This window comes from Erinaceus europaeus, chromosome X (genome assembly GCF_950295315.1).
Source record: "Erinaceus europaeus chromosome X, mEriEur2.1, whole genome shotgun sequence".
NCBI lineage: Eukaryota > Metazoa > Chordata > Mammalia > Eulipotyphla > Erinaceidae > Erinaceus > Erinaceus europaeus.
In genome coordinates, this window is record NC_080185.1 from 96,170,544 (window position 1) to 96,192,057 (window position 21,514).

The following is a 21,514-nucleotide window of genomic DNA, read 5'->3' on the forward strand; positions in this document are numbered from 1 at the left end:
CAACAGGCTTAAAAAAAAAAAAAAAATCAAATCCTTTCAGTAACCTGCTTTTCAGCAATCCAGACAAGGCACCCAGAAGTAGATTTCTTGGTTTCTTAACATGGTTTTAACGAATTGTTTCTGCTCAACTGCTTCATGTCAAATGATTTAGACTTCCACCCACGTTAAGCTGCTTAAAATGCAAACTGATTTGTTAATACATGCTGTATAAATGTTGAAGATTTCCATCTGCTACAAAAATGTTCAGCTTAGCCCAAGTTAACTTTAATTACTCGTACTTAATGTGCTGAGAGGTGGCGCGAAGTCAGTGCTGGTCAGGTAACAAAAGAACACTTCACAATTGTTTCAGGCAAGAGCACAACTTTATTTTCACCTCTAATAAACCACAATTGAAACAACAGACTGTGCAGTTCAACTTTTTATTTTAATAAAACCAATATGCACAGCACATGCAGTGCTAGCATCTAAACTAATACAATAAGCAATTACTAAAGCTACAGTGACTTGAGTTCACTCTTTACATTCAGCAAGTTTAAACCCATTCTTGTGAATTTTGAAACTTAAACTGAAAAATATTGGTTTGCTGACGAAACTTGCTCAAATGCTGCTGCTGAATGTACAAGTCACTGAATATGCCAATACAACAAAGATAACCACATGTTTGAGGATTGCAATGTGCCAGACATTCACTGAAAAAAAATTAACACACAACTAAACAAAACTCACGCAACAAACATCTGAGAATCTGGACACTTCATATCAGTGTTTTGAAGTGTTTCATTAATATCTTAAGACAAGTGTATCAAAACCTTGGCATGATTTAATTTCAAGTCGCCAATTTTGTTTTACTAACATCAGAAAGTTATGGCTACACTGCCAATGCCGGGTCTGCTTAATTTGACTTAAGAGTTTAATATGACTTAACATTAAAAGCTCACACTACCCCGAAATATATAATTTCACGCATACGGTGACATTCAACATTCAAGTGCCAGTGTTTTTGTACTGTCTTTTGGTCAAGTTTCTTTAAACTTTCAAAGAATCACTTTTAGGCTTACAAAAATAAATATTTGTCAAAATGTTCAATAAATATTACATAAAACTAGCAGCAAAAAGTATCTAGAAATCTGTCGTGTGCAAATAGTTTTCTTCCCAACTATCAATCCCATGGTCCCAAATAAATTTTAGAATCTAGTCTTCCCATCCCCTTCCTAGACAAGCTGCGTTCAACAATCTCCAAGAGACAAAATAAGATTGGAAGTTTAAGGACACGCACACAAGACATATATATAAAATTCTCTGAATGTGCAATAAAAGAAGTATTTTGTAAAAAGTTATGGGCAAAATGTACAAGGGCCTAAACCTAGACTAATTGAAATAGCACCATAACAAATGACCTCAATACTGTCAAGTGCACCTACTTAATAAAAGTTTTAGAACAAGGCACAATACACTTGAAAATCTATTGCACTTTAGGAAATTTTTGCCGTCTTCCTATGCCACTGTAAAAAGATTGAGCGTTTTGATCACCGCATTCTGGCCACAAAATTAGCACAGAATTCAAGTGGCAGAGGCATTTTAGTGGTGGACAATGCTCATCTTTGGCCAGATTTAGCATCAACAGACTATAAATACAATGGAAACCTATGCAACTAAAACTGACTAAAACTGCACTGTATAGCAGAACTGACACCTTGTGCAGTTATGTACATCTTTCCAACCTGTGTGATCTCAAAGATTTCAGTTTGTTACTCTTCTGGAGCCATTTTTACAAAGTCTATAGTAAGCCAGTTTAACATCTCAACGCAGCTTGAACAGAGTAATGTGAATCGGCATTGAAAATAAAGCCTGCTGCATTAATTCTTCCTGTTCATACCCTCTTGACCAAAAAACATCAACACTAGCATGCGTTATTAGACCAGAAATCATCCAGAGCCCAAATGAGGGCTGGTCATTGCTGTGGTCAGCCATTCTACCATTTCAATTTCATTTATGGCAGGCATTTATAAAGTCTAAGTAGATGAATTCTCCTAAAAACCTATTTCAAGTTATCAGACCGTTAAACTTTCCCTGTAGTAGTATGCCCACATTTGGCCAGCTCATAATAATGATCTGCCTAGACATTGAAAGAGGAATTGCTGTATTTACTTGCATTAACTTTGAAAACAGTGCTTTGAATGTATGCATGTATTCATACATCACCTCATGACTGGAATGGCTTGTTTAAAGACTATCAGGTTCTAAATACCTATCCAGGATAGAGTGAGCAAATCAGAACTTTAACTTAATACAGTTCGCCACATTAGAAACTAATTCCATTAATATGCTTCAAGACATTTGTTGTTTGTTTTCCCCAATCTGCAAGTATCAAAAAGCCCTAATGCAGGCTACCGCTTAAGTTTTTTCCTTATATTATTTATGGATGAATCGATGATTCCTGTTAAGTTGTATCACACCTGTGTGCCAAGGTTTGATTTTAGCCCAAGTTCAGTAAATTTATTTTGTCAAAACAATTGGTATCTTGAGCATTACTGAGCCAACAGGACATCAAAATAAAAAGTTGTCTAAAGTTAAAGGCACAGTACATTAACAAACAAATGATCCTCAGTCACAAAATTAGAAATGCAGTTTGGGATGGGGGTTGGGAGGGGAGTTAATCCAAACTACAGCAATCAAGTCTTCAAACCACCTTCTGAACAGGGCTGCTGATTGTTCCTTTCGTCTCTTCATGTGGCCTTGAGCTCCCTTTAAAAAAAAAAAATTTCAGTGGAGAATCACAGCTGGTAATGTACTGCGAGTTCTTGAAGCTACACAAGGTATAGTCTGGCTAAGTTACATGTGGTTTCCATATTAGCTTGTTTGGCAGGGTGACCTACTGGGAAGTAGGCTCAGTTACCCCACCAGTCAACCCCCTGGGAGTTGTAATTTCCTCCATATCCATCGCTGTTGTAGAAGCCTCCATAGCCACCTAAAGAGATGAGAAAAATTAGGTCATCCACTGTTAAATACACTCTTTAGGCTTTAAACTTAAGGACTAAGTAAAAACAAAACAAGCACCCAACCTCTACAAAACTCCCGTGGTGCTTTTTTTTGTTACATTATCAGACCACTGCTCAACTCTGGTATATGGTGGGGAATTGAACCTGGGACTTGGAAGCCTCAGGCAAGTCTCTTTCCATACCCCTGCCTTAAATGATGCTTTCTTTTTTAAAAAAATAACTAAAAAGGGGAGCTGGGCTGGGCGGTGGGGCTCAGTGGGTTAAGCGCACATGGTGGAAAGCAGAGATCATCAGGATCCCCACCTGCATGGGGTTTCGCTCAGTAAAGCAGGTCTGCAGGGGTCTATCTATCCTCTCCCCGTCTTCCCCTCCTTTCTCCATTTGTCTCTGTCCTACCCAGCAATAACGACAAACAAGGGCAACAAAAGGGGGGGGATTAAAAATTAATAAATAAATAACTGAAAGGGAGAGTACGGGTCCTGGCAAAGGGATGACAGAGGACCTAGTAGTGGGGGTTGTATTGTTATGTGGAAAACTGACAAGTGTTATGCAAGTACAAACTTTTTTTTTAAATTTATTTCTTTATTTGGGAATTAATGTTTTACATTCAACAATAAATACAGTAGTTTGTACATGCATAACATTCCCCAGTTTCCCATTGAACAATACAACCCCATCAACTACAAACTTCTGTACTTACTGATGACTGTAAAACATCCACCAACCCACCCCCAATAAAGGGAGAAAATGTTTTAAAAATATGTATCTGAAAGGAGAAGCTCACCCCATAGACGAGGCCGCAAGTGCACCTTACCTCCACCAAACCCTCTGCTGCCACCATGGCCACCTCCACCACTGCGGCTGCTGCTTGTGCGGGTGCTGCTGAAGCTGGAGCTGCTGGCACCACTGCTCTGCCGGTAATCCCGGGCACCAAATCCTCCACTGAACCTGCTACTACAGGGACAGTGTACACGTTAGTTCACACAAAGAAAAGATGAAACTTCACCAATTAAACCAGTTCCTGCTAAAACCTCCCAATGATAAAATTCCTGAGTATTGAAACTCAAATTCCCTGTCCAGCCAGCACTCTTGTCCCAAACGGTGGTTTTAAAGTAAGAGCCACGAGAGCTTGATATACGGTGCCACTCTTTCTGGTATCACCCCTTCTAGGCAGCCTATGAAATCAAGCTTTTTGAGTATTTGAAAACTTACCCTTGGATCTAACACTCCCCCTCTCCCCCCCCCCACACCTACCACCTGGGAGCTCACCTCTTAGATCGTCCACGACTGCTACCCTTGTAGTGGTGTTCATAAGCCATGCTTTCTAACCAAGATGGCACTTCCTGTTTGGCTTCAACAAGCAGATCCAATAAATCCTTGGTGATGTTTATGTTTCTCTCATTAAAGAAAGAGGTGGCGAGGCCTAGAACAGTTCCAAAAGTACATAAATTAAGGTCTTCCGTAAAGGTATTGTGGTAGTTTTTTAAGCTATTTAAGCAACCTAAAGTTCCTTGAACAAAATCTTGACTTGCCACTTCTATTGAAGTGAGGAACAACCAGACCATCAAGTAACCACTTACCAAGATTTCCTACACGTCCTGTACGGCCTATACGATGTACATATTCTTCAATATCACTTGGCAAGTCGAAATTTATAACATGTTTCACATTTGAAATATCCAGTCCTCTTGCTGCTACCTGGAAAATAACATTTGTTATATATGGACTGTTTATTTTAAACTAAAGTCCGAGTTGAACAGGCTGAAATTAAAATAAGGTCATAGTATGTACATACTGCTGTAGCCACCAGAATGGGGCTTTTTCCTGAGCGGAACTGGTGCAGGGCCTCTTCTCTATCTCTCTGAGATCGGTCTCCATGGATACTGGTACAAGCATATCCTTCGTGGTATAAGAAATCTTCCAGAGAATCTGCTCCCTTTTTGGTCTCCACAAACACCAAGGTTAATGAATCCTTGCCTGGATTTGAAAAATTAAAAAAAAAAAAAGACTTTCATTAGTATCAGTGGCTTACTTTCAGCACTTAGTGAACACACAAATAAACAGGGGCGATTGATATAGACTGGGAGGTAGTTTTTAATATGGAGAATGAAAGGAATTAAGGTGATTTAAATGGTTCTCATTGCCTAAGCCAAAGTAACATTAGTGCCACCCGGTCTTTACCTGTTGCATTTAGAAGGTCGAGCAGAAATGACCGTTTGTCTAACTCTTCCACCCAAACTACTTTTTGTGTGATATTCTCAGAGGTAGATCCAACTCTTCCCACAGCCAAGAAGATGTATTCATCTAAGAAATCACGAGCAAGCATCTAAAAAGAAAAAAAACATTATCATCAGGGGCCAGGCAGTGACATACCCTAATTAAGTGCTCACATTACAGTGTGCAGGGACCCAGGTTCAAGCTCCTGGTCTCCACCTGCAAGGGGAAATCCCCATAAGTGGTGAAGCAGGGCTGCAGGTATGCCCCCCCCATTTCTGTCTATATCCAATAATAAATAAATATGCATTTAAAAGGAAAAAAATCTGTTGAAATAAACTAATTCCTAAGTAAATAAAAATCTGCATCATCAAATACCTGTATTTCCTTAGGGAAAGTAGCACTAAACATCATAGTGTGGCGAACTCCCTTTGGTGGCATGGTGTCTTGTTCAACTATTCTACGTATCTGAGGTTCAAACCCCATATCCAACATCCGATCAGCTTCATCCAACACCAAGTATCTGTCATGAAAAGTTTAAAATTTGAGATTAAAAATAAGTATAAATTTGTCAATGTTTATTCATTTGGGTAGTTAAATACCTCATGCTGCAAAGTTTGACATGTATGTGGACATGAGACAAAGAGCAAACAGGTTGGGGTGGGGGCCTAGGGAAATAGTCAAACAGCGGGACACAGGACTTGTACGCAGGAGGACCCAGCTTTGACCCGTGGACCAATTTAAAAAAAATAGCTAAGGGATTGCAGACTAAATAAATAAATAAATAAGCCTGGCACAAGTTCTAAATTACAAATGAGCAAAATGGGGGGGGGCAGAACATACTAAATCACTACTAAAAATCCAACAACGTAACTGACAGGAGTGTTCACATTAAGTGCTGCATTTCATACATTTAAAGTTAACATACTTGCAGAAGTCTAATCCGATCTTTCCTCTTTCCATCATGTCCACTAAACGTCCGGGAGTGGCCACTAGTAAATGACATCCACGCTCTAAGTCTCGGATCTGCTGACCAATATCAGCACCACCATAAACCACACAAGGACGGACTCTAGATCTGTATGAAAACTAGAAATGGACATTTCATGAAGATCAGGGATTTTTTTATCTGGTTGTAAATCATTTACTTAGAATCAGTGAGAAAGCTGGCAGGTCACTGCAATGTACTTACTTTCCTGGCTTCCTCATAAATCTGTACTGCCAATTCTCTAGTTGGAGCTAACACCAGGGAGATTGGGTATTGTTTGCGGCGCCCATACCTTCCATTTTCCTAAGAAAGAATTTAGAAGGTAAACTTGTAATATCCTTTCTTTTTTTTATTTTTAATTTCTTTATTGGGGAATTAATGTTTTACATTCAACAATAAATAAAACAGTTTGTGCATGCATAACATTTCCCAGTTTCCCATATAGCAATACAACCCCCACTAGGTCCTCTCTCATCCTTCTTGGCGTAACATACTTTCTTAAAAAGGTTTATTACAACAGAATTTTGTAACCGAGGTCTCGTCTGAAAACTTTCAGCACTGGTGCTATTAACCTATTGGGATAAATCTTAGTACCTTTTAGCTGAGTTAACTGCAAAGCTATACAATTTCCCATTTTATAGAAAGAGCTATTTACCTTCATGGCCCTTAAAGCCTCTCCTGGACCATCTGCGTAAATCTGACTCAAGATGGGCAAGAGAAATGCTGCAGTTTTTCCAGATCCTGTAGGACAAAGTACATTAATTCAGCATAGGAAAGCCTTGTTTTGGGAGTCTGGCGGCAGCGCTGCAGGTTAAGTGCACGTGGTTTGAGTCCCCGGCTCCCCACCTGCAGGAGTGGCTTCACAAGTGGTGAAGCAGGTCTGCTTCTCTCTCCCTCTCTGTCTTCCCCTCTTCTCTCCATTTCTCTCTGTCTTATCCAACAACGACATCAGTAACAATAAAACAGGGGCAACAAAAGGGAATAAATTAATATAAAAAAAGCTTTGTTTTATTCTTAGCATACTATACTGCCTCATTACTAGTCAGTATTTTTATTTTATTATTTTTTAAGAATTTAATGTATTTATTAGAGAGATAGGAGATAGGAAAGAACCAGACATCACTCTGGTACATGTACTGCTGGGGACTGAACTTGGGACCTCATGGTTGAGAATCCAATGCTTTATATCTACTGCGCCACCTCCCAGACCACAGTATTTTTACTTTATATCCAAATAAATTTCCCAAAATGTTAACAGCTAGGCTAAAAACAGAAGTGATTTTTCCTTAACATGAGTCAGCAAAGGCCCAGTCTATTTCTTTGTAAATATAGCTATATTGTTTATAACTGCTTCCACATAGTAACTGCAAAGTCGAGTACTCGGATATTGTTTATAACTGTTTCCACAATGTAACCGCAGTGGAGTACTCGGATGTTGTTTATAACTGTTTCCACAATGTAACCGCAAAGTCGAGTACTAGGTTTAAGACCACAAAGTATTCAACAAACTCAATACAATGTATTATTCACTTCTTCCCATTGCTTAGAAAGTTCAGGAATTAGCTTCAAAAGCTATTTTTCCCTATAGTATGGGTTAGTGTATAAAGCACCCTTTTTATGAAAGGATTCAAAATTTCTCTTTTCTACAAAAAAAAAAAAAAAAAAGATACCACAACGACTCAAGCACTAAATTACCTTTCAAGGGAAATTTTTTTTTTACCCCATTCCTTTCAAAGGAGTGCAAACCCAGATAATACTTGGACCTACCTTACTTAGAGGCTATACGGCCCTTCATTCCTAAAAGATGGGAGATACTCACTTATCCATAGATGCAGCTTACTACCCTCCCTACGTGCCATTTTCATGGCCCACAGGGTATTCTATAACCTTAGCCTTACTCCAGAATATTTCTATCCCAACTGTCCCACTATTACAGCCCCAATATTGGCTGCGGTAGCAGTATCAAGCTGTTGGCCTGCTGCAGGTTTCCCAGCTTTAATAAAATTGTGTGGGGCACCAAAGTAAAGAACTCTGGGTTGGCAGGTAGCTTTTAGTAGGTCCTGGTACATGATGGTAGAGGACCTGGGCTGGGGTTGAGCGTGTTTTGCAGAAAACTGAGAAAATTTACACATGTACTAACAACTGTTATCTACTGTAAACCACTAATACCAATAAAAAAAAAAACCAATCAAAATGCTGGAATAAAGGTTGCCTCCAAGATTAGAAAAATATACCCCAGCATCACCCTATTACTGTATTCAAAAATGCACCCAAGTCAGCCAAACAGGATTCAAAATCCCCTGTAAAACGTAGTTTTCTTTGGTATACACTATGAGTTCAAGTATTCTTGACAATTTATTACTTCATAAGGCTTACCTGTCTGAGCACAAGCCATCAAGTCTCTTTTCTCTTTGATAATAGGAATAGCATGCTTTTGTACTGGAGTTGGACGAGTGTAGCGAGTAAGCTCAATGTTTCCCATAATAATTTCTCCCATCTCAACATCACTGAACTGTCAAGAGATTCAACAGGGTTAAACAGCTGAAAAATAGTCACTTGTGTTAAACGAATACAACAGCAGGCAAAAAACTAACGTGCTAGTAATTTATAGTTGAAGTAAAACTGCTACACTGAGCAAAAATCAACCTCCTAAGCTAATTTACATTGGAAAAATTTAAGTTACCCATATGCTTGACCCATTTCATATGTTTAATTAACAATGAAATTGAATTCAATCTCTCCCTCCCACAAAACAATGAGTAAGTCTTTTAGGTTGATTTTTCTTTCAATAAAGCAAGGCTTGACTGCTGTGTGGGCAACCCATCTCAATGTGGTGTGCGGTATGAAACTGTTACACTTCCCTCGAAGGGAAACACTTACACTTTCAATGTGAGGAGGGCAGTTGTTGCCTGTTGCTTCAACTGGAATGTCATCATATTTCTCGAAATTAATCCCAGTGTTGCCTCCGGAAAAGAGTTCCCTGAAATCAAGGCTGATTGTTATACACTAGCTCAGAAGGTTTCATCACAATTAACACATATGTCAAAAACTTACTGTTCCAAGCGTTCACTTGGTGGAAGTGGTTTTGACCAGTCATCTTCATCTGATTTGTCACACCAGCGACTATTTCCACCACGTTCATATTTACCAAAGCCACCTCTGTCACCACGGCTGCCAATGCCGTCATAGTCGTTCCGTCCGCGATCATCAAACCTGAGCAGTGCAAGCAGTTAATCGGGATCTTATCATTTAACCATGATCAGCTAGACTTGCAGGCAAACGCTAGAAGAAGAAGCTAGACTTGTAACTAGAAGTTACAAGAATTACTCATTATGGCTAACTCTGAAGATATCACCAGTAATTTAGACTTACTTTTATTTGACAGTAAAGTTCTCTAAGGAGATATTTATTCATATAACTATTTTCTGAAATTGGTGTCCTTATTACTATGAAACTATACAATCTACAGACCCCAGATATGTCAAAAAGCTAAAATACAAATCTCATACAACTGTAACTGGCACATAAATTGAATCTTTAAAGTTTGTGCTGTGTGTGTGTGTGTGTGTGTGTGTACACATCTATATAAATGGTAAGGAAAATATGAAACACAAAAACTATCTGTTGTTCTGGTTACACTAAGATGTTTAAGGACAATTCACCTGTGTGAAATTTTCGATAAAAGGTAAAAAATAATCCTTACCTGAGTTAAGATGTTTTAGTTTTAGGCATGTCTGCAAAAAATCTGGACACACAGGACTAACCACAGCTATTAGGCGCATGAGGTCAGTCCACCACACTTGTGTAATAAAAAATATAAGGTGTTTGAAAGTTGTCACAGAGGCGGGGGAGACAGCATAATGGTTATGGAAACAGACTTTTATGCCTGAGGCTCCTAAATCCCAGGTTCAGGCCCCCGCACCACCATAAACCAGAGCTGAGCAGTGCTCTGGTGCTTCTTTCAGTGTGTGTGTCTCTCTCTCTGCATCTCTCAAAAAATAAAATAAATAAATACAAAAAAAAGAGTCACAGAATATCCACAAAACCTCATAAACTAGGCCATTCACTAGACAGATTTCACTTTTAAATAAAAAAATAAAGCTAGGAACATATAAAAAATTGATTTTATCTAACTCATGTGGCAATTTTGATTTTTATAAAGACCTCTTTACAGGTAAGAAATTACAATGACTGAAATATATAATGCTTTAGGGCAATTTTGATTTTATAAAGACCTCTTTACAGGTAAGAAATTACAATGACTGAAATATATAATGCTTTAACATCCCAAATAGGTGGTCTTGTATGTGAAAAATGTGCCTAACATTCAGCATGCAAGGGTGAGGACTTAGATCAATTCCTAAATTGCTACTGGTACATACACATTAAGGCAAAAAGACCAATCACCTACCTTCCCCTTGGTCCACTTCCACGATCACTGAAGAAACTAGATTTCCCTCTTGAATCACTACGAGATCCAAAACTGCTGTATGCATCCTTATCTTTACTAGAACTCCACCCGGAACTATCTTTATCGTAGAATCCTTCAATAAAAGCACAAACTCAGAATTATAGATGTACATGACGTGAACGTGACTACATTTCTGAACAGGAAGCCCTCCACGAACTGTGGGCTTAAAAGCTATGGAAATGTTTCTATTGAGACACTAAAACAGAATCAAGATCTTTAGTAGTGCATATTAGCACACAAACAGTTTCATTCTCTCCGCTAAAAAACCCTGGATACCAAACTAAGCAATCTGACATATTTGATGTTCTGAGTATTAGCCTTTGAAGATCAACAGTTTTGCCTAGAACACAATGATTATGGCATTATAATGGCCACAATTTACTCCACTTATTTTATAGGTGTGAATGAATTTACTAGGAGACAGTTACCTCTCTGGCTCAGAGACATTTACTTAAAACATTTTCTTATGAGTATTCAGTTACTTTAATGACTATAAAAAGGCTCTGCTCACATAAGATGATGGCAAAGAAACAAAAATGTGTAGGAAAAAAGGGGGGGAACGAACCTCAGCCCTAGGCACTAGTGAGGACAGCTATAAGCATTCAGAAGAGGGGAGAAGCTATCCTGACAGCTAAATTATTTAAAGTAGAGAAAGAATTTAATCAGCTTGAGGGACTTGTCAGACAGTACAGTTAGGTAACTATGTCTCATGCTTCTGCCATTAGTCAGCCAAGTGACCAACAGTCTTAAAAAAAAATTAGGATTAATGTTTATGATACCACTTCTCCCCTTTAACTCCTGTCACTGCAACAAACAGCTAAGAAAAAAAATAACACTAAATACACACAGATATAAATTTAGATAGTGCATTTTAGGTAATGATAAGAACACCTGTGAAGACAAACAGCAGTAACTAAGAATATGGCAAAACTGGGGGATTTGGTAAAAAGTCAGATTTTATATCCATGTTATTACCAGGGGCAATGAAGCGGAAGACATTACAAAATACTCCTTTTGGGTGGGGGTAGATATCTTAATGGTTATGTGAAGAGACTCTCATGCCTGAGGTTCTTAAATCCCAGGTTCAATCCCCCTGGCACCACAAGCCAGATATGAGCAGTGCTCTGGTGTAAAAATTAAAAATTAAGCTCCTTTGGAGCCTTCACTCTTGCAATCATGCCCTTTCCATTAGTGTATTCTCTTGCTGACCTTTAAATTGTTCTGACCTTTCCCCCTCTGGATTTCAGGCAACCTACTTTACACTACCCTACAGAGTTAAAGTAAAAAGACCAGGTATTATGATGCACTTTAAAGACCTCTCAAATTAAGCAGCTATGGCCAGGAAACGAAACTAGAGTTGCCTCTGACGTAATGGAGTATGCCCAGTACTATAGTAATCTATCAACTATTCTGAAATAACCCTATCCAGATTGACTGGGCATCATGCAATTTAGTTTATACTGTATGGTTCCATTTACTTTTTGAAATTTAAGTCATGCTATAAATAATTGCAAGCATTAGGCATAAGACTAATGATATATAAAACCAGGGAAATATAGAGTTTTCTACTGTGCAACACTACATGATTTTCTCCCAGTCAGTTAAGTTCTAATATTGGGACTATTTTTGGCAGAAGTACTTCATTCTCCCCAGGTTCTGGCTTCTAGTCACAAGAATTAGACCTGCAAAATTATTCAAAGGACTTACCTTTGGTAGCTTCTCGGTTCCTCAAGTGAGGAGGAATATAGCGCCCTTCTAAAAGAAGTAAGATAAAATTAATTTACAAATCTTCAAGTTAAAGGCTTTTAGGAGCTGGGTAGCACAGGGGGTTAAGTGCACAGAGCACAAGGACCAGCACAAGGATCTCAATTCGAGCCCTTGGCTCCCCACCTGTGTGTGTGTGTGTGGGGGGGGGGGGGGGTCACTTCACAAGTGGTGAAGCAGGTCTGCAGTTGTTGTCTTTCTCCCTCCCCATTTCTCTGTCCTATCCAACAACAATGATAAACAATAAGGACAACAAAGGGAAAAAAAAAATAGCCTCCAGGAGCAGTGGACTCGTGGAGCACGAGCAATAACCCTGGAGGCAAAAAAAAAAAAAAAAAAAAAAACCACCTTAATAAATAAATGGTGATGGGGGGAATCTCATCTAAACTTCCAGTGTGCCTACTTAAAATTTTTTTTAAAAACTATTTTAAATGGGTTTTTGCTTTTTAAGAATTCTAATGGGGAAGACTGGTAAACAGATCTGACTTAGAACCTAACAATTGAAATCCAAATACATTTAGCTTACCACTAGTGACTTGTTATACTATTTTAGAAGACAGCTATGATTGCTAAGAATTATCACAAAACTGTCACTACATACTATAGGTTTATTTTTGGCTTTTTTGCTTTTACCCTGGTAAGTTCCTAAACATATAATATACATAGAAACTGTTACAAAGGAAAAATGATTCTAAGGAACACAAGTTTTATTTTAGGACTTGATGAGTTGAAACAAAGACAAATTATAACCAAAAGTAAAAGTCAACTCTATTGTTACTAAGCCTACAATTCATTAAACTTTGTTACACTTCTCATTTAATAGTAAATGAGTGGTCTGGGAGGTGGCACATTGGATAAGGCTTTGGACTCGGGACCTCATGCTTGAGGTCCCAAGTTCAATCCCCGGCAGCACATGTACCAGAGTGATGTCTGGTTCTTTCTCTCTCTCCCCTATCATTTCTCATGAATAAATAAATTCTTTAAAAGAATTAAAAAAAAAAGTAAATGATCTCCATCAAGAAGACCAAGTTCTGAAGATAATCTAGCAAATAAGAAAATTCAAAACAAGTGTTGGGTACACAGAAAACATGTGCCTGAGGCTCTCAAACTCCAGAACCACTGCAAACCAGAGCTGAGCAGTGCTCTGGCAAAACAAACAAACAAACAAAAAACAAAGAAATAAAAAATGACACTTTCCCCCAAAGAGACCTTTCTAAGGTAAATACGGAGATTTCCTTTACTATGTAAGGGGCTGTTTCAACAAATAGTGCTTTTAATCTCTATATACCTGCCCCCCCCTTTGGGAGACAGGAGGAGGGGGGCTGTTGATGAGTAGGAAGGTCTAAATTAAAGCCAGTATATCAGCAGCCAAATAGCTCTACATATCTTAATACCAATCTATAGCCACTCCAACAGGAATGGACACACTCCCAACACCTCTAATTTGGGTTTAAGATTCATAAGAAAATTCATTTTAAGATAATTTGGATATTATACACGGTTTTCTAAAGGCTAATTGCTTTCACTAGAATTGATCACTAAGTACCACACAATCCTATATAATGGTACCTGTATACTTGTATACAACAAAAGTTGGAGTTATTAAATCTTAAATGTCAAAATACTAAGGTATTAAGCTCAGTTATTCAGGAAATCCAGAAAATGTTTTACTTACTGCTGGCTGTGCTTCCTCCACTCTGATTATCTGAAGAATTCAGGTCTAGGCCAGCAAACTAGAAAAAAGTTAAATAGTTAGCATCTTGTGGATTGAAATATTAGACTAAAAGTAAACTAGCCCTGGGTTGGGGAGACAGCATTATGGTTCAAGACTCTCATGCCTGAGTCTCTGAGGTCCCAGGTTCAATCCCCAGCACCACTATAAACCAGAGCTGATCGGTGCTCTGGTCTGTGTCTGTGTGTCTCTATGTATCAATCTCTTTCATTAAAGTAAAATATTTTTTAAAAAGAAAACTAGTCCTGCTCTCTAGGACTGACTAGCACTAGTTGCTCTGCCTTACATCAGACTTCAAAATACATATACATTCTGCAGAAGGCAGCATACCAAGATACTAGCGCTATACAATAAAATGTGGGCCCTAATTGAGGTTGAATTACATTTCCTCTGTAAACTTTCCAAAGCAAAAACTCAAAATTTAATTTTAAAATAGAACTTATTTTAATTTCTATTGTTTTAGTACCTTACGTATGCATCCTCTGAAATAGGGACCTAATTCATTTCTACCATCTTCACTAAGTTGATTTGGAGCAACAGCACAAATGGCATTCAATACTCTTCAAAATTCGGGGATTTCACGGTCTCATCTGTTTCTACTCATGCCCTTACACTGGTAGCTTAAATTCCCAAGACTACCAAAAAAAAAAAAAAAAGAGAGAATCTGGTCGTGTTCATCACATTTTTAACTAACCAGAAACTACATCCTAGCAATGGGGGGGAGGGAACTATATTGTAAAAAAAAAAAAAAAAAAAAAAAAAAATTAATGCCACAGAAAACCAGTCACACAAGACTGTTACCGCCTGTTTGCGGAAAAAAAAGGGATAGGCCATAAAATAATATGTTTCTAAGCCATCTTTCTAAAGCTTAAGATAGTTCAAAATGCAGGTATCATCAATGCAGTCACCAAAAAGGAGGCACAGATTCCAAATCGTATAAAAACGAGTACAAGATTTTTTTTTTAATTTTTTTTTATTTAAGAAAGGATTAATTAACAAAACCATAGGGTAGGAGGGGTACAACTCCACACAATTCCCACCACCCAATCTCCATATCCCACCCCCTCCCCCGATAGCTTTAGAGTACAAGATTTTTGTAAGTATTTTATTCTAGACTTGTCAGCAAAGGATCCTACCATAACATACTGTCCCTGCACTAGCCTCAACATACTGGTACTTTAAAAAAAAAAAAAAAAACAGAACTTTGCTCTTGCCCTTGTCCTAGTACAAGTTTTTATCTTACTATCGAAAACAAATCTGATCATTACACTTAATTACATTCTTATCTTTCCAGTTGTGAATTTGGCCAATTCTAGACTGCATTTTTGTTTTTATTTCATTGATCACAAATCTAAAGTTCATTCCTGCCTAGAAATCATCACCAGCTATGAGGGGAAACGTTAAAAAACTGGGGGCTAGGTTGTGCTTCTCATGTAACTATTTTATGGCTGTGCTACACGCAGTATGTGACGTATCAGTAATTTGAAAGACACATGTAAGCGTGAATCATTAATGGGGGGGGGTGTCCCCAAAGAGTGTTAGCCCCCTAAAAATATCGCACACGCCTCCACTGAATAATATTGTGATTACTTTGGGTCAGGATATCCCGGGAGTTCGAAGTAGGCAAACATGTTTCATGCGGTGTTACTGTAGCACTGGCTTCATACCAACGGAAACATTAACCTTCTCCGCTTTTCACATGCATCCTGCTCTTTTCCTCTACATCCCCGAGATTATCAGAGGGAATTCTGATAGACTAGGCAGCAATTTTTTTTTTTTTTTACTCCGTGGCGAGCGTGCAACAAGTTAACAAGAACTGTTTTCTTTCTCCCTAGGTTAAATTTTTGCTATTTTTCTTCCCCCTAAATGCCGCTTCCTGGATACCCTCCAAAAAATAAAAAGCAGTGCGTGATCATGGAAAAAGGAGAAAGGACCCACTGCTTTGGGTCCCTCCTAACTTGCTTGCTGGCTGCCGATTGCCTTCAGCCTCTCTGGAGCCCAGCGCCACCGCGCATGCAGCGGCCCATTACTCCTTCCCTTCCCCACCCCCACCCCTCCCGAAGCTTCTGCGTCACAAAACTTTCCACTCCGGAAACGCGGCCTCGCCAGCAGCAGCAGTGCAGGGTCCGCAACAGCCCTGCGGAAACCCGGACGAAGAGAAAAGGGGGCTGCGCAAGCCACGACATACCTATCCTAACCTCCTTTCTCCGTGGATGGACGGCCCGGAGGTATGCTAGCCCGGCTTCTCCCGCTAGCGGGCCGCAGCGCCACCCAGCCACCTTGCGCCACACAAAGGAGGCCGCCGCCATTAGCCTGAACACAGCCCCCCACCCCGCCGCGCCCCCTCCCGCCCGCGCGCCGCCCCTTCCCACATTCCAGGGCCGCGTTCTGACTCCTGTCCACCCGCGGGGACACACATCGCGAGTCTCCGGGGCTGGAGGCCGGCCCCTGGGCGCGATGGCGGCGGCGACAGCCCACGAGGCCCCGCTTGCGCACCGCGAATTCTCTCCCCTTGCCCCCGCCAGCCCCCTGCCCAAGCGAAGGGTCAGGCATCTACCGGGGCTGGCGCGCGCGCGTCTCCGCGGGAGCGAGCTCTCCCCTTCCCCCGCCCGCGCACCCACACACAAAAGCCGCCATTGTGCACGGCACGGGGACAATACGGAGAGCCAAGCCCCGGGGCCCGGCTACCGCAGCAACCACAACCAGCAGCATCCCTGCCGCTTCTCGGCTTTGCCCTAGCACTGGGGTCTGCGATACTCGCCTGCTCGCAACCGGCCAAGAGATGAAAACTGACCAGCACTTAGCGCTGCGCCATAAGCCAAGTTAGGGCAGGGGACTGAGTTGCACAAAAGCACCACCCGGGCGAGCTCCCCGGAAACTCACCTGCTGGTCCAGCCCGAGCGCATTTTCCACCGCCACATGACTCATCCCTGAAGAGTACCGAGAATTCGGAGTCTTCCGCTGCTGAGTGTGCTTGCTTCACCGCAAAGACCCTCTCTCGGGAGAACTGCGGCTCTGGAGCGAGCAGCGCGGCCACGAGTCTAATATACCCACTGGAAAGACTGCTACGTCAGCACGTAAGACGTGCTCCCTCCCTCTGACTCCCGCACTGTCCCTGCCGCTACGATTTCTGCCTAGTTACTGTGCGCTTCTTGCGTCGTAATCTCGCGGGATTTTCTAGTTAATCACCTCCCTGGCTCGCTGAGAGCGCCAAAAACTGTCCTGTTTCGCTAAATCTTCACTCCCCTTATTTCCCACTATAGGTTTACTGTTCTCGAGATCTCGCGAGAACTCTTCGTATTCCGCTGTCCGCAAACTAGGGTGCCTTAAAAAAAAAAAAATCTAACCTAGGCCTCTTTTCACTTTTTTACCCCCCTGCAGTCCTGGTTTTCGTTTTCCCTTTGTTTTCCTCCCCCACGCTCTTTCTGTCTCGGTCCCCTGACTGGGAGAGTGGTGAGGTTTCTCTGATGTAGTCAGACTTAGCTCTTCCGTGGGCAGCTCTTCCAAAACTGGAGTTAGGCAAAAAGAGGTCCGAAACTGAAGGACTGGCAGATCATGTGACCGCAAGTGTCGCAAGCGGTGGCCATTTTGTGAATCCGGAATCGTGGTTTTAAATTGAGCGTTAGGCGAACTTGGGGAGAGGAGGGGAGTGAAGGGAAAGAGGAAAAAGGGATAAGACAGGAAAGAAGAGGGGATGGGATAGGGAAAAGAAAGAGGAAGGAGGAGGGCGGAAAGGTAATCAGGGTGGGGATGGGGACAGTGGAGGGGAGCCCGCGCCAGGCGCTGATGACCCGATCCGTCACTGGACGGTTGCCTAGCACCGGGACCCCTGCCTAGGAACGCGGCAGCCCCTCCTGTTCCACCCCCACCCCCCCCACCCCCCAGTGTGAGGGCGCGTTGTCCCGGCGCCCGTAGCCCGCCCCACCCGCGGTGAGGAAACAATGAGACAGTCACGCGCTGAACTTGAGCCTGAGGTTTCGGACCCTCCCGGGACCCCGGCCCTCCGCGGGAACGACAGCCACTTTACACCACCACCACCCCCCAGCTTATCCAAACGGGGAGGCTAGTGCCTCTAAACTGGTGTCATCTCGCGTGGTGCTGTTTTCCCCAAAACCGGAGAGGGGAGGGGAGGGGAGATCGGTGGGCATGGTGATCGCTCTTCCTTGAGTGTTGGTGTCTAGACGCAATCTCAGCCAGCCAAAGGAAGTGCGACAGCGCGTATCAGCCTGGGTTCAGGGTGACCCTCAAGCCACTGCAGGAATGGAAGAAAATGGGTAGTTGGAGTAATTCTCCCTTTTGCACTGTGGTCCCCTCCTAGATGGATCACCTTTGGACCCACTCTTAATGCCACAAGCTCTTAAAGGGAATTTGCCTAGTAGATCCCAAGCCATTAGCGAGCAGTTTTGTAGATGTAGACGTGGTTTTCTATAAATGCATTTCTCTCTCCCTCTCTCTCTCTCTCTCTCTCTCTCTCTCGACCCCCAGCCTGAGAGACATAATAAGCAGTTTTACACCATCTCCCAAAAGGTCTTGTGCTGCCCAGAATTCAACTAGCTGAGTCTCGTGATTTCCCACATAACTTCTTTTCCCCATTTTTTAAAATTGAAACTGAAATTCTAAGGAGACAGAAATAATGCCTTTGTGTCCTGGAGCAAGCCGATTAACTATTGGGGGGATGTGTCTCGTTTTCCTTATCTATAAAAGGAGTAACCTGAACTACAAAACCCACTTCCTTTTTACAGCAAGTATTTTGTAACCCCTTCAACCACACCGAAGTAACAAATCATAGATTGTTTCACTGAACCCCAACAGCAGTTTTCATGACCCAGCTGTCTCATGAAATCAAAATAAAACAATGTATTTGAATGTGTTAAAAGGTAGGCACATGCTGCAAGTATGTTCCCAGGGACCTCATCGCTTGCCGTGATGACCTTATTTTCTAAAATGGTGACTCTTACGTCTTGTCACTTTCTGTCTCAACAGTATTCATTCTAGGATTTGATCATCATGGGCTAGTAGTGTCTCACTTACTTGAGTGAGTGTTCAGTGGGTCAGCTCTTCCCTGTAGAGGATTTTTATTTGTTCGTCTGTTTCTTCCCTGTATAGGGTTGACCAGCCTATCCCCTACCCACTTAATGCTAGCAAATGTGACAACCAAAAATAAATTTTTCAGAGCACACTCAAGAATCATTAAGCTTAATGATTGATAGCCCTGAGATTCATGGATTCTTTCCTTTTCTTTTTTTTTTTTTTTCCCACCAGAGCACTGCTCAGGCTTATGGTGGTGAGGGGGTTGAACTTGGGGCCTCAGAACCTCAATTGTGAAAGTCTTTTTTTTGCAGAGCCACTATGTTGCAGACGCTACCTGAAATTGGTGGATTCTTATAAAGCCTCATGAGGTGTGTTTCTGCTTTGTTTTGCTTCACTTTCCTTTTCATGTGAACCAAGGGTAAATATAAGGTTCAAGTTGTGAGTCCTCCCCCCAAAAAAAAAAATTAAGATTATAAATAAGTAGAACTATTGGGGGAAATTTCTGAGCTCTAACAGTTGGAGCTCTGTGTATCAACAACAGGATATACTGCTTTCCCTGGTTCTAAGCAATGTTTTACTTTTTTTTTTTTTTTTGACTCCAGGGTTATTGCTGGGGCTCAGTGCCTGCACCATGAATCCACTGCTCCTGGAGGCCATTCCCCCCCTCTTTTGTTGTCCTTATTGTTGTAGCCTTGTGGTTATTATTGTGGTTGTTGATGTAGTTCGTTGTTGGATAGGACAGAGAAATGGAGAGAGGAGGGGAAGACAAGGAGGGGGAAAGATAGACACCTGCAGACCTGCTTCACCACCTGTGAAGCGACTCCTCTGCAGGTGGGGAGCCGGGAGCTCGAACCCGGGTCCCTTGTGCTTTGCGTCACGTGCGCTTAACCCACTGCACTACCACCCGACCCCTGCAATGTTTTACTTTTGAGTAGAGCCATGGGAGCTCATGAAAGAACGAAATATATAGCAGTTCCCTGTTTTCAATTAACCCCTGCACACAGGCGTACTCAGTTCAAACCACCAGGGCATTTTGCTCATCCACATGTTATAATTAGAATATCCAGTTGGAAATAAAGAAAGGAAACATACAGAGCTTTATCTTCCACCACATTCACTCTGGAAAAGTAGCTAAGTGAGAATCTCCGTTCACAGCACCCCAAATGACTTTTCCACTAAACAGTCATTTGCACCTGAAAAGGGCTTAGGAAAAGCTGTAACGTCAGACAATTACTTTCCAAGATGGCTTTTTTTTTTTAAATTCCAGGCATTGCTAACAGCACCACACCCTGTCCCCAGAGGTAGTGCTCAAACAGCAGCCTACAATTTGTATTATAAATCTTTGAACTGACAGAACTATAATAAACTGCGGGATTGGGGGCCACTTAACTTGATATCTCAAAGCTCCAGGTTTCTTCTCAATAAAGCAAGTGAATAAAAATAGCTTCTGGGAGGTAGAGCAGCTGGTTAAGCGCAGGTGGTGCAAAGCACAAGGACCGGCCCTAAGGATCCCTTGTGAAGCAACCCACCTGCCTAGGAGTCGGTCGCTTCACAAGCGGTGAAGCAGGTCTGCAGGTGTCTGTCTTTCTCTCCCCTTCTCTGTCTTCCCCTCCTCTCTCCATTTCTCTCTGTCCTGTCCAACAATGACAACAACAATAATAACTACAACAATAAAGCAACAAGGGCAACAAATAACTAAATAAATAAATAATAGCCTCTGCAGACTGGGGAAACAACATAATGGTTCTGCAAAAGGCTTTCATGCCAGAGGTTTTAAGGTCCCAGGTTCAATCCCCAGCACCACCAGAAGCTAGAGCTAAGTAGTGCTCTGGTCTTTCTCTCTGTATCTCTCTCATTCAAATAAAATAGATAGTGTATTGCACAGAAGTAAAAGATTCTGGGCTGGGGGAAGTGCTCGGGTCCTGGAACATGATGGCAGAGGGAGGACCTAGTGGGGGCTGTATTGTTATGTGAAAAACTAGAAAATGTTACACATGTACAAACTACTGTATTTTACTGCCAACTGTAAAACATTAATCCCTTAATAAATAAAAATAAATAAATTGATTATTTACATTTTTTAAAAAATAGTTTCTGCGGTCCTGGAAGTAGCACAGTGGAGAGTGTTGGACTCTCAGACATGAGGTTTCAAGTTCAATCCCTCGGGACCAGGCGGTGGCACACCTGGTTAAGCACTCATGTTACAGTGCACAAGGACCCGAGTTCAAGCCCCTGGTCCCCATCTGCAGAGGGAAAGCTTCACAAGCAGTGAAGCAGGGCTGCAGGTGTCTCTCTGTCTCTCTCCCTCTCTATCT

General features: G+C 41.5%; 1 protein-coding gene across 2 annotated transcripts; it reads right to left on the reverse strand.

Annotated features, from left to right (window-relative positions):
* Positions 1-405: 405 nt before the first annotated feature.
* On the reverse strand, positions 406-17,850 carry DDX3X (DEAD-box helicase 3 X-linked). Of its 2 annotated transcripts, none has more exons than XM_007521107.3 (17): positions 17,052-17,850; positions 14,112-14,169; positions 12,380-12,427; positions 10,613-10,745; positions 9,256-9,414; positions 9,082-9,181; positions 8,578-8,713; positions 6,857-6,942; positions 6,406-6,504; positions 6,142-6,302; positions 5,592-5,736; positions 5,181-5,325; positions 4,795-4,976; positions 4,580-4,697; positions 4,269-4,422; positions 3,814-3,950; positions 406-2,968 (listed from the first exon to the last, which is right to left on the reverse strand). In XM_007521107.3, exons 1-17 carry the CDS (start codon positions 17,094-17,096, stop codon positions 2,889-2,891), a joined length of 1,986 nt encoding a protein of 661 aa, XP_007521169.1. In that variant the 5' UTR covers positions 17,097-17,850; the 3' UTR covers positions 406-2,888. The 2 variants fall into 2 exon arrangements, with proteins under 2 accessions (XP_007521169.1, XP_007521168.1); XM_007521106.3 differs by having other exon boundaries at positions 3,814-3,953; positions 17,052-17,847.
* Positions 17,851-21,514: the final 3,664 nt, after the last annotated feature.